The sequence below is a fragment of the Lepisosteus oculatus genome, chromosome 11 (assembly GCF_040954835.1).
Source record: "Lepisosteus oculatus isolate fLepOcu1 chromosome 11, fLepOcu1.hap2, whole genome shotgun sequence".
In the NCBI taxonomy this organism is placed as follows: Eukaryota; Metazoa; Chordata; class Actinopteri; order Semionotiformes; family Lepisosteidae; genus Lepisosteus; species Lepisosteus oculatus.
Genome location: NC_090706.1, coordinates 28,497,932 through 28,511,308, shown reverse-complemented (window position 1 = coordinate 28,511,308; position 13,377 = coordinate 28,497,932). Strand labels below are relative to the sequence as shown.

Genomic DNA, 13,377 nt, shown 5'->3' with positions numbered 1-13,377 from the left:
ATGTTTGAATATTTCACATCTGGCTCTTTGGTAGAAAACACTCTGGCCAGTATCCACCTTGATTCTGCAGCCTAGTGTCACTGGTCCCTGAAAATATTCCCTTTCCTCCTTGTTAAAACCAGCTTTCATAGACATAAGTTAGTCGCAAGTCAGAAACCCAGAAATGTAAACAAAACTCACTGCTCCAGATTTCCGTTACAGTAACTCTGTAAATTCTATATTTGTAAGTTTAGTTAAAATTCACTCCCAGGGAAGCTGGTCTTGTTAAGGAAGTGGGATATTTATCCATTCATTATTGGAATGGCTTTCTTTCCATGTAAGAGGTTGCAGTTAGAAGCTCAAGTTGTAGCAAGGCAGGATGATTCCCTGGACAGATTTATTGCGGGCCAGAAACACTCGCACTCAGCGACATGAATTAACCCAGCCACCGTGATTTCCAGCCAGGAGAGAATCGTTGCCCCTGACAAAAATGCCTACCAACAAAGGGGCAGCATGCGAACTCCACGCAGAAGGTACTTTTGGTTTACCATAATGTTATTCTTAATATAAAATCAACAGGACACTAAAACACCCCACAATGGAAGCACTCTTTAAGCCAGTCAACAAAACATCTAAAGGCGTCAGCAGTCAGGCAGGTCAAGAAAAAAAGAATAAGTATGTGATCAGAAAAGTGTGGCAGTCTTGCCAATCAGATCAAAAGTAGAGAGGTGAATATTTGAATAGCTCATGGTCTTTTCACCAATTTATTTCAGAAGTGTCCAAAATCCCAATTGCTGGTTACAGGTTGGACATTAGCTTTTAAAGCTGACTGAAAACCCGATGCTGACACATACTGGCCGCTCTCATTATAATTAAGCCATCCAAAATTAGACCACCTGAGATTGGGGTCAAGAGAAAATGGATTTTACAAAAATGACTTTCGCTGGCCTTTACTCAAAACCTTCTTTTCAAAACCCCAAGCTTAGTTCCTTTTACCTGCAAGCTGTACTTTTTTGTTATTGTTGATTGTGTTTCTGGAAATTCTCCACTTCCATGTGGCTGACTATATATACTGAGGAGTGTGAATATCAACCAGTGAAAGACTGAGAAGGGAGAAAGACTGGTTCTGAGCACTGCCTTTTTACCAAGGTAAGATCAAACTTACATCACCAAATACTTGATAAGATTAAATTGTCTCTGGATGTCAGGGAACCACATAACATAAAACATAGTGAGGAATAACACTTAAGGTTTATCCTGTATGTTCTTGTCTCATTTTATTTAATTTTATTTATTTTTTCTTATCACTATGTACAACGTCGTTGGGTTTGTAAATGGCACTTTATAAATAAAAGTGATTATTATTATATCACTATTGAACTATATTTCTGCTGTAGTATATTTTTCCGTTCAGAGGTTGCTGTTACAATCTCCTTTTACAAGTTCTGAAAGAACTTCATTTTAATTACATTTTTAAATATGAAATATGTTCAGTTTCTAAAAAGCATTTTTTTAAACATTTTAAAAGTTCTGCCAGCTTTTCCCATCACCCAGGCGATTGATTCTTGATCAAAAGATTCAGCAGCATTTTTCTGTTTACAACACTGGTGATAAATTTGACATATACAAACTCGTGGCAGCGTGCTGATAAAAACAGAAGTGGGAATGCGGGATAACACCCGGCTCTGTCCCTGGAGCTCCTCATTTGCATGTAGCAATAAATAGACAAGTTGCTGTTTTGTTTTGCTTTGTTCTGGTAAAAGGCAAGGTAAGCCTTAGAATATGCGAATTTACTCATTTTAAGTTTGAAGATGAATCTGAGTTTGATTAAGTGCTGTAAAAGCTGTTATTTTAATATGGAAAACCTAAACATGTGTTGCCTTTCAGAAGTTATTAGGTCTTGTTCCTGCTGTGAAAGTAACTGGCTGAATGGGATGATGTAGCAGTGATTGGAACAAAGGCAGTACTTGTGTTCTAACAGTGTCAGTGGGCTTTTGAGAGAGTATCTGGGACAAAAGTGATGCTTTGCTGACTGGGAAGTGGGAATATAGCACACTTCCAGGCCTGCGGGGAGAATGGCAGTGGCGCAGATAGGTGTTCAGGTACCAGGGAGTGTATTTAGGAAAGGATCGAGCGTCAGATGCTGGTTATTAATGAATCAAATCAAATCAACGTTTATTTATCAAATACACAACAATAGTAGTTGCTGGCAATGAAATGTCTTTATTGGCAATGAAATGTAATTAACTTGATCACTTCTATGTTATGGCACGTTCCTATGTATAGATTGTCCTGTGGCTATTCTGGATAACCTACAGAACATTTTGCTGCATTTCTGTGGAATGCCATGCACTGGATTAAGCAGGAAATGTTTTATTTACCCAGAGGGGATAACATCTAATTGATGTCAGCACTAGGGTGTCAGCTTTCAGACTCCTGTTTGTAGGGACTGTTGTGTATTGGTAATGTCTACTTCTACTATGTGAAAGGCATTTATTTCTGATAAGTAAGAAAAGTTGATAAGAAAATTCTGGTAAGCACAATTATAATTCATCTGGTTGGCCCCCTTTTTATCAATTGGTTTTAAAGACTTTTTTTATAAACCATTATGATTTCAGTTAGAACTGCCATTGGTGTAGAATTCTGCCAGGTTTTGTATTTAATTGCCTAAAGGAGTCTCTAAAACATCTCACCCGATGTTTTAGAGACATGAAAGATTGTAAAATATCAAAGCTGCTCATCAAGGTATAAAAACAGTGAGGTTGTGCAGATGTGCCCTGCTCCATAGAACTGTACAGTAGGTATGGGAATGAAGAGCGCCGATTATTCATTTTAGTTTGAGTAAAGCCAAGACACCTAAAAAAAGCTGAAAGAATGAAGATAAGGACTCTAAATGGAGAACCATTTATAGTCTTTAAAGATCTGGTATTTTCATGAGGCAGGCTTGAATTCACATGTTACATACTGATTTGTTTCATCACTTCTAGGTATATACATTGCACTGATTTGGGGGAAAAAATTCTAATTTGGCCTGAAGTCGATGATTATTGTATCTAAGGTATGTTGACAAGTTGAATTTTCAATGTGATTATGGTATTCCATGACAAAATCAGTTAAAACCTCATCTAAATGTATTTATCTGGATAAATTAGAGAGTTAAATGATTGGTAGACTGAGTGTTTTTGTCAAAATCCAAGTAGAAAATGTGGATTCTAGAAATTACTAAATACTTTTTTATATAATTGAATAATGAAGATTGAATCTCCTTTTTACATTTTATAGAATATTGTTTGTTTCCTTCTCTCTATCAGATGACGTGTGCTTTGCAGTTATTTTGTGTTCTGCTTCTGGCTCTACAACAAGCAAGGAGCAGCGATCAAGAAGAACCCTCTAAATACTGGGTCTTCAGACCGAACGGTGAGAAACTTTTTTTCCTTTACAAAGTATGTGACCCACTGATGCAAGCCACTAGCTAGAGCCACACAGTCTTAACTCTTTGATCCCTTGTTCTGCTGTAGTTACATCTGCAGTTCCTTGGCTGTTAGCGTACTTTCCTCAAACATTACATGTGTAGAAAGTAGACATGCCTGTACAAAAATGAAAAAATTTAATATGCCTGACAGCATTCGTCTGCCCAGGTGGTCTGTTTTCTACTTTTGAAATAAATGGTTTCTTGTCAATTAAAAAAATCTTTTTCTGGATTGTGTTGCATTTCCCTAGTGATTTACAGGTAAAGTCACTGGTTCATCACTGGTTCACGGTTGTGTGTGTGCGTGTTTATAGCGGGGAGTGCACCTGGGAGTGTTCACTGTGGTCATACTCGAATTCAAAGGGCAGTGTCTCGGAGCAGTAAGATTGTAGCATCATAGTACAAGAGTTGGAAAGCAAAGTGTCACGGACGTCCAAAGGGACTAACCGTGGGGAGCAGGAGAGAGGAAAAAGGCCCGGGCTCATTAGTGCAAAGAGTTCAGGAATGCCGAATAGAAACCTATGCCCTCAGGGAGCGGACGTGGGGCGCCCTGGTGCTAGACGGGTCTCAGGACATCCGAATGTCAATGCTGAGCGAGGACGGAGTGCAAGACCCGGAAATATATAGCCCAAGGGAAAGAGAGGGACAGGAAGGACAGCAGACCGGAAACTAGGGACAGGACAGAGAAGGAGCGCCCTCTGGCTGAGGGCGTGACACAAAGTAATGATGGTGAGAACAGTGTGCATGTTGACTACTGCTGACCGTCTTGAGAGGCTGGGTGTTAATGTCCATCCCTGCCTGCGCAGTCATCGTCCTGGATGTTGACCTCACCAAGAGCACTTCCTCTCACGTCGAGCTGAGCTGTGGAGAGGCCCACCAGCTCCGGGATGTCCACTGGAAGAAGGACAACCGGAAATTGAGAGAACGCGGGAACGTGATCACGGTGGAGGTGGTGGAGATGTTCGGCGGGAATTACACCTGCCACGACAGCTCTGGCGCCACGCTCAACCACACCCTGGTCCTGGTGCAGGAGACGAATAACGAGAAAGGTCCCTTCCCCAAGACCATCCTCAAGAACGAAGGTGAGCCTGCTCTGTGTGGCTCTGGGGCCACTCGACGGGAGAGTGAGTTTTTACCCTCAAGATCATTTAAAACCTGAGTTTTTCGCTCAGTTTTTCCATAACACCTTCTGTACCCAAGCTGACCTGTGCCTACTGTGTTTGTGCCTGCTCCCTGTTGTGCTAGGTGTTGGGCAGCACACATAATCCCTCCGGTTTGAGGCTGCTCATTTAAGCATGGCTTCAGTAAGTCTTTCACGCACTCCTGATTTCTTTCTGCATTTATTCCACAGAAAACAACTACATTACCTGCAAAGCGAAAAACTACTCGGGAGACTTCGAGTGCTCTTGGCAGCTGCAGGAGAATCGTGAAGATGCCACGCTGTTCGTCTCTGCAGAGCGGCTGGCGTACGTCCAGTGTTAATCTTACACTTTGGAAGAGGGAGAGCCAGCACAGGCTCGTCAGTCTTGTAGCTTTGATTGATTACTCTGGCAGTAGCGTCCATCGGGAAACACAACCCGCTCTAAGCCTTTGCTGAAGCACGTCAGTGTTGAGCTGGGGGGGGGGGGGTTGATTCTCAAGACTTCAGGGGCAGTTCGGCTGAGCTGCTCAAGTCTTGGCCCAGACTACCTAACCTTACCTGCAGGGAGCTCTGTCGTGTCAGCAGGGGCTCCCGCCCTGGTCCTGGTGCACCCTGATACAGCAGGTTCTGCTCACTGTTAAATCACCGATTTCTTAAGACTTGGAACAATTGTGCTGTGATCTGTCACACAGGCGATTATTTAAATGAAGTAATTTAGAGATCATTTAGGACTAATCTCTATGTACATGTCTGCCTACAAGAATCAATACTTTTAAATGAACAGATTACTTGCTTGGTTGAAAAAGCTGATCAGTGTTGCCAGTCTTTAGAAACCAATAAGTCTAACTAGACCAGAGCTCTCTAGGACCAGGGTTGAAGATCCCTGTACTAAAATTACAATAAGCAGCAATAATGTAGGTAATTGCTTTTCTGACTGACTCTGCTGAATTGAGTAACTCCTTTCTAATAAAGCTCTCCTTTTTAATATTTTTGTATGCACCCCCATTCCTGGACTCCAGTGCAACCAGGACATCTGAGAAAGTGCTTTCTTTCAGTGAAAGTGCCGTAATATTCTTACTGATTGAACACAGGATCAAACATGCAGGGATTTATGGGTGGTTTTGTTGTTGACAGGTCATCAGAGGTGAGCAGCATCTCCTGCACTATGGATGAACATGAGTCCAAAGCAAGCTGTCAAGACTCCTCCTTCTGCCCGTACAGAGAGGAGCGCGACCGGATCAATTTTACTCTGTACGCCACGCACCTGTACCGCTTTGAAGAGTATTCTAAAGTCTTCTACATTCATGAAATCTGTGAGTATCATATCACTGCTCCTTTTCTACATACTATTTTTTGTCCTCCTTAAAGGTCAGAATTTCCCCCTATATTATGATGTATGTGTGAATATTGTATTAATTTACACCAATCCCTGGCTATTTACAACATAGCGAGCAAGAGACCTTTTAAGAGTGTGATGCTCTGCCTTAAGTTCTTCTTGAAGAAACCTGATGCTTCAGCAAGACCTTTGTTTAACACTTTACTGCTGGCAGGAGAGTGTGACCTACAGCCTAGAATTCCCTTGACAAGTGCTGAATTAGTGCCAGGCTCAAACACACACCGTGATATTCCAGTCTTCATACGTAACTTTTAACACTTGAAGGTCCTACCAGGCAAATAAGTCTGGATCAATCTGGTCTGTCTGGTGCCACTAATGGTCACTTATTCCAGCAAGTCTTTATCCTCAGCAAGCAGATTTCAGAGTAACTTTAGCTACAGATGCACCTTGCATGTCCAAGTGCCCCATTCGGAACAGCTTGTAAAATACTTCAATTAACTTCAACAAAACAGGTTCATATCCCAGAATGTGCTTGTTTTACCATAGTGACCATGCACACAATGACCTTTTGCACACATAAGGAGTCTTGAATGCACTACATTCAGACAAGTTTAAGATGTGAGGTGTGAACAGAGTTTTCAGAAGGGACTATTCTTGAAAATGTCCTGGAACTTCAAAACAATTCTCCACATTTTGTCAAATCACATGATAAACTAATAATGACCTTTGTTTTAGGTTGTTGATTTGGAGTGAACTTCTAGTTATTTTCATTTTTAGATGCTTTATTAACAGTTTTAAGAACCAAATATGTTACTACATCGTTAGAAAATCACTTACTTAACACTGCCATCTAGAGTCGTTGTAAATGAGTTTCATTCCTTTTAAACTGAAGTTATTTACTGAAGTGCACAAATCGAGCGATAAAACATTAAAATGTGACTTGTTTGTATTATTTATTAAACAGATAGAAAAACTGCCTGGCTTCTGCGTTCCTACTGAGAACCTGCACGTTTTTTTTTTAATACCAAAACATTAGGCGAGCCGTTTCACTCAATCAATTCAATTTAACTTTATTGTCACTATACTTACACAGGTGCATAGTATAGGGAAAAGTGTTACTCATTAGTCGCTCAGGTGCAGTATATAAATAGAACAGAAGATAGGACAATAGACAGTAACACAATAACAATAACAGTGTAATAACATGACAGTGTAATCAAAACTGTGCAAATACGCAAACGGAGAAAATACAACAGGACAAAAATAGTGCAAGGTAATTTTGGGGGGGAAAAACTGGAAAAATAGTACGGTGATTAATAAATATTACAACTAATACAGTTTTACTGAGTTATCGAAGGGACAGTACAATTTCGGCTTTCCATAAAAAAAACGCTTTTTTTTAGAAGGTCCCAGGCAGAAACGGCTCTGACGTCACTGTTTTTGAATCCATAGTGAAGCCCGACAGCCCTGAAAACTTGAAGGTTTGTCGGATTAACGTGACGTGGGATTACCCCGCAAACTGGAAGCACAGCCGCTCCTACTTCCCTCTCACATTCCAGGTCAAAGTGGTGAAAGGCAGCTGTGACAGTCTGCAGGCTCAGCCAACTGGCACCGACGAGGTAACTTCCTTAAATCATCCCTGCTCTCTCTCCCTCCGTATTCCACTATCGATGCAATGTGACTTTCGTCTTCACGGAGACAATGACTACTGTGGTATACTGGTACAACCTTTGAGATCTTTGAGAAAATACATATAGCCAGCAGCCATATCACTCTGTGAATCACAACCGGCAGGCCACTGAAGCTCAGCAGGTGTGAGCCTGGCCAGTACCTGAATAGAGATCTCCTGGGAAAGCTAAGGCTGCTGCTGGAAGAGGTGTTAGTGGGACCAGTAGGGGGCGCTCATCCTGCAGTCTATGTGGGTCCTAATGCCCCAGTATAGTGACGGAGACAGTATACTTTAAAAAAAGTGAGGTAAAACCGAGGTCCTTACTCTCTGTGGTCATTAAAAATCCCAGGGCCTTTCTTGAAAAGAGTAGAGGAATTACTCTAGTGTCCTGATCAAATTTCCCCCTGGCCTTTACCAATCATGGCCTCCTAATAATCCCCACCTGTGAACTGGCTTCATCACTCTGTTCTCCTCCCCGCTGAGAGCTGGTGTGTGGTGAGCGTTCTGGCTCACTATGGCTGCCATCACATCATCCAGGTGGGGCTGCACACTGGTGGTGGAGGGGGGTCCCCATTACCTATCAAGCGCTTTGAGTGGAGTGTCCAGAATATATAAGTGTAAGGAATTATATAACAACATAAGAAAGGTCGCAGGAGAGGAGAGGCCATTCGTTCCATTGAGCCAGTGTGGTAGTTAGTAGTTAATTGATCCAACTCTCATCTATCCATTTCTTGGAGGCTGACGAACGATCAGCTTCAATACCATGGCTGAGGTCCTCGTTCCATGCTCCCACAACCCTTTGCATAAATGATAAGAACATAAGAAAACGCCAGATGGATGTAATCTGAAAGGATCCTTTTCCCTTGAAGTGGCAAATTTCAGTGATGTTTGGTGCAGTGGAGAGTGGGGTCACAGTGAGTGGCAGAGCTTGATATTGTGTAGCTTGCTAAGGTGGTGACATCTCCTCAGCACCTCCAATGGCGTGCTGAGCCCTGTTACATTAAGATAAGATCACTTTATTAGCCATATACAATTTTTTGCATTAGGAATTTGTCTTTTTCGCATGCTCCAGCTTGCTCTCCATGGGACACACAGACAGGGAGAGAAGCCTGGGGTCAGAGCACTGGGTCAGCCATGTATAATGCACCCCTGGAGCAGCTGGGGTTAAAGGCCTTGCTCAGGGGCCCAATGAAGTAGGATTCCTCTACTGGCTGTGGGATTTGACCTGGCACCCTTCCAGCCTCAGGTGCAGATCTTGAGCCACAGATCCACTGCTCCATGCCGTTAAGGAGTTGATGTTAAAGAGGCACAGAGCTTGCAGAGATTACAGATTTCCAAGATCAGAGCTGCGACTTGCCATAGAAATGGATAAAGAGGGGTAAAAATCAGAATTGAAGTGGAAATTCCAATGAAAAACAATAATTCTGTGTATAATTAATTACCACTGGGCACTGAAGCTGAGCTAAGTAGTTGCATTTTATTCTTGGATTGCTTGCATCTTGCTTGCATTAGAGGGTAGCGTGGCTGAGTGGTCTATGGTGCTGGATTAAGGCTCCAGTTTCTTCAAAGGCGTGGGTTTGAATCCTACCCCTGTCAACTTCTAAGGGTGGAGTGGTTGCGCTGTGGCTAAGGATCTGTGCCTGTGGCTGGAAGGTTGCTGGTTCAAATCCCGCAGCTGGCAGAGGAACCCTACTCTGTTGGGCTCCTGAGCAAGGCCCTTAACCCCAACTGCTCCAGGGGTGCCGTACAATGGCAGACTGTGTGTCTCTCTGTGTCTGTGACAAATTCTCTCTGTGTCTGTGTGTCTCATGGAGAGCAAGCTGGGATATGCAAAAAGATAATTCCTAATGCAAGAAATTGTAAAGGATTAATAAAGTGATGTTGTTGTTATTATTATTATCTTATTCTTGGTTTTAAATGGATCTCCACATAGTTTCCACTTGTGTCCTCTGGCTTGTGATCATTATCTTTGAATCCTGGTTTTGGTAGTTTTTTTTGGAAATCCATACTCCTAAATTGAGACTTCCTGCAAATAAAAATACATGCTGTTTTTTTTGTCAATATGGTTTATTTGTCCTGATTTTTACTTGGACAAGTGTCAAAAAAGTGTAGGAAATGGCATTTTGTGATTGATTAATTTAAAAACAGGTCTCTGGGTGGAGGGGATTCTTAATGATACTGTAAGTCTTGCTGTAAACAGACACCATTTTAATGCACAGCGGGAGAGAAATTTGTTTTAATTCATTTCAAGTACTTAAGTTAAATATTGAAAACATACTTACTGTATGTCATGTAACTTCCATTTCAAAATGAAAACAATTAACCAATACCCATAGTGAGATACTGAAATAGCAATAAAGATGACTTCCCAGCTGTCCTGTTTTTGCGTCAGGGAACAATACCTCATACCTGCCATGGCAGTGACTCAGTGTGTTGTGTTGTCCATTTCCTTTCCTTTTAGGCCACTTCCCTAAAATTGTCAAAGAAATACAGACACAAGGGAAACAGCATCTGCGTCCGCGCCAAAGACATGTTCTGTGATTCAGCCTGGAGTGACTGGAAGCAGGCAAAGTAGGTTCAAGACAGTTTCTGTTGACCTTTGACATATTTGTTCATCTTAAATGTGGGCATCCTCAACCTGTACAACCGCAGCCCCTCAGAGAATCATGCAAATGGAGAATGCGTGAATTCATTTCCTTGTGGTGTAACCTGCAGAGGAGTGTCAGGTTTAAACCAAAGGAGTCATCAACTCCTTCCTCATCAGGAGCAAGGCCCTGTGCCCACATATGATGGATTGAGAAATTCCTCAGGGAAAATTCGCTCTATCAGAAATCTGTTGTCGCAGTGAGTTTTCATTGCGTTGTTTTGCTCAGTCAAACCAATGCCTGCTAGCGTTTCCCACAATCCTCCGCTAAGCACTGGGAGGCTGATGAGGCAAGATCTCTTGTCAGTTTAACATCAAGGTGTTGTTGAAATCACTGACTCTAGAACCCTTCTGGGTCTGGAAACAGTGCTATTTTTTTCTGATTCCAAAGTATCAACTGAAAAACACAACTTTAGGAAACACTGGAATAAAATTATAGTATTTAAAAATGTCTAAGTACAGTTTGTACACAAGTACAGTTTGAGTACAAGTCATTTTCTGTGTTGTCATGATCTGAGATCTCAGTATTAGCAGAAAAAGACTTGATTTAAAAACTGAGCAATTCTTAGAACATACAAAAGGTTACAAATGAAAGGATGCCATTTGCTCCATAACGGCTACCTACCTAATTAGATAGGAACTAATTAATGTGAAGATCTGCTTAGCTTAGCTTAGATCTGCTTAGCTTGTTCCACAACCACCCCAACCTTTGTTGTAAAGAAGTGCCTCCTGTCTTGACTATGGGATCTCACCTTGATGTTTACTGAAGCAAACTGGGGTATCGGCTTCAATGAAATGGCTGGGCATCTTGTTCCACACTCCCACCACCCTTCGTGCAAAGACGGGACTGTTGTTCTCAGTGTTAAATGCTCTTCCAGAGTTGAGAGTCAAATGTTTGAGTGTGATCTGTGCAGTTGGCGCTAGCCCACGACAGATGGAATAAAGCCAGAGGTTTCTGGGTGAGAATAAAGGATGATCCTTACTCCCGAAACTCCCACGCAGTGCCTTGCTTCTCGAAAGCTTAATCTTCTCCAAGATTGAAAACACAATTCCAAAGGCTATCCCTTGTATTTTACCCTGCAACTTAAAAATCAGAGTTGGAATGGAAATTCCAATGAAGAAAAAAATTATTCATCTTGTGTCCAATTCATCCCCACTGCGCACCGGAGCCGACCTGACTAAGTAGTTGCATTTTCCGAACATGCATTACAAACACGATGCGCTACACGTTTCTCGAGCGTGTAACGACGTCAAATCATTTCCTTAAGGTGTTAAAGTAGCTCGGCTGATGGAACAGCCGTGTGAGGAAGGTAAGTTTCTTCTTGAAGGGATGCAGGAATTCTTGCCACTGTTACTCTGCTCAGAGAATGCAAGGAGATCCGATTTTCCACGGTTAGCTGATTGCAGAATGATAACATACACGGTTCGCCACGGAGTATTTATAACAGGACCTCGTATTTCTATTTCAGCCATGAACCGCAAAGAAGAAAAAGAAATCCCGCGCATAGCCATCACAGGCCCCAGGGTTTCTCACAGTGAGAAAAGGCACGAGAGGAGAAGTGTGATCCTTCCAGATATCTGAAATAGCAGCTTCACCTGTTTTTTTTTCTTTCATTGTTAGAAAACGCATTATCCTCGATGTTTTCCCTTGCACGAGCACAGCACTAAATCCGTAACTCCAGGTTTTACAATACAATTCTGCATTTATTTAAAAAAAACTGTTTCAGACCACAAAAGGTTAAACCCTGGTTTGTCTTCTATGATAAATCACCATACAGCTGTGCTCTGAGCAGATACAAATGTTCTTGAGCAGTAGAATTTCCCAGGTATCAATGATTAAGCTTTCCTTTTCTCCTCTGTAGTGTAAAAACTAGAGACGCTATTTATATCTAATAATTATGTTTTGAACAATATACTGTTCCATTTACTGAAGACTGATAAGCTGTGTACAGATGTGAAACCATGCCATGAATGATAATGTTCAATGACACAGATAAGTATATTTTGATATTTTATCATAAGCTTGCATGAATGAATGTCCTACCTTATTTATTATTTGCTTTATTTATATATTTATTGGTGAGAAATGTTAGTTATCGCTGCTCATTAAAAATGTGTATTCATTTGAAACTCAAGAAAGTGACAAATTGCCATAACTCAAAGGAAATGTAAATGAAATGTAATACCTGCTGATGTTTTGAATGTAAACTTTTTATTTAGAACTCCACTGTAGACTTCATAAAACCACTTTATTACTGTAACACATCTGTTAGGTTCTTTCAAACTAATGCTTAATATTTGACTAGTGAAACATGTGGGATATATAATTAATTGCTAGCAACTAGTAATCTAGTATCTAGTTCGGTGTTATATAGGAATTGCCCATTATTTGTTAAATCCTTAAGTGTCACTCATAAATAACAATCCCATTATTTACAGGTGACCATGAAATAAAGTGTTAAACAGCATATTTGAATAAGAATGACTTTTTCATAAGGACCTTTCTTGTACTGACCGATTCTGTACATTTCTGTGTGATTTATTTAATAAATTCCTTTTACGAACACGCACCTGCCATGTCGTGGATTAGTCTTTGTTTTACTTGGATTTGGCTAATGTATTCTGGATGGACACTGCAAAGACAATGTGATTTAACAGACCGCAGCGAAAGTCTTCTTCCTTATGAGAAAGCGGCGAAAAAATTTAAGGATGTTATTTTTAAACTATATATGATTTTGGGTATAGCCTAATATGGAATACGAGCTTGGAGTTCTCCACCTCTCGGCTCACAGCTCCGAAAAACGTGGCGGCACACAGGAAAAATTAGGAAGTACAGTCAGACTCCTTCCAGCCACTTTTCTTTCAGAACCGGTCGCAGGAATTGGATCCATTCTGGTCAGTTAGTGACGCGACAGGAGCTTGTGGTAATTGAATCATAGAGCTAAGTCTCGTCTTCATAGGTTGAGCAACTCTGGATACTAATTGAACAGTTGTTTGCAAAAAGTGTTTTTATATATATTTCCTATTTCAAAAACCAGGGGTAAAACCAGTGCCGTAAAACGTTTACTTTTCCCAAAGTGTTTATCAGTGTTCCGCAAATTAGCCGAATGAAATACAGGTGAATTGTTTGATAGTTCTT

General features: G+C 41.2%; 1 protein-coding gene across 2 annotated transcripts; it reads left to right on the top strand.

Moving 5' to 3' along the window:
• Positions 1–1,083: 1,083 nt before the first annotated feature.
• On the top strand, positions 1,084–12,808 carry il12ba (interleukin 12Ba). 2 transcript variants are annotated; one of them, XM_069195989.1, is made up of 9 exons: positions 1,084–1,128; positions 2,967–3,037; positions 3,291–3,396; positions 4,255–4,530; positions 4,800–4,914; positions 5,724–5,902; positions 7,378–7,544; positions 10,056–10,165; positions 11,708–12,808. In XM_069195989.1, exons 2-9 carry the CDS (start codon positions 3,020–3,022, stop codon positions 11,775–11,777), a joined length of 1,041 nt encoding a protein of 346 aa, XP_069052090.1. In that variant the 5' UTR covers positions 1,084–1,128; positions 2,967–3,019; the 3' UTR covers positions 11,778–12,808. The 2 variants fall into 2 exon arrangements, with proteins under 2 accessions (XP_069052090.1, XP_006631788.2); XM_006631725.3 differs by lacking the exon at positions 2,967–3,037 and having other exon boundaries at positions 1,092–1,128.
• Positions 12,809–13,377: the final 569 nt, after the last annotated feature.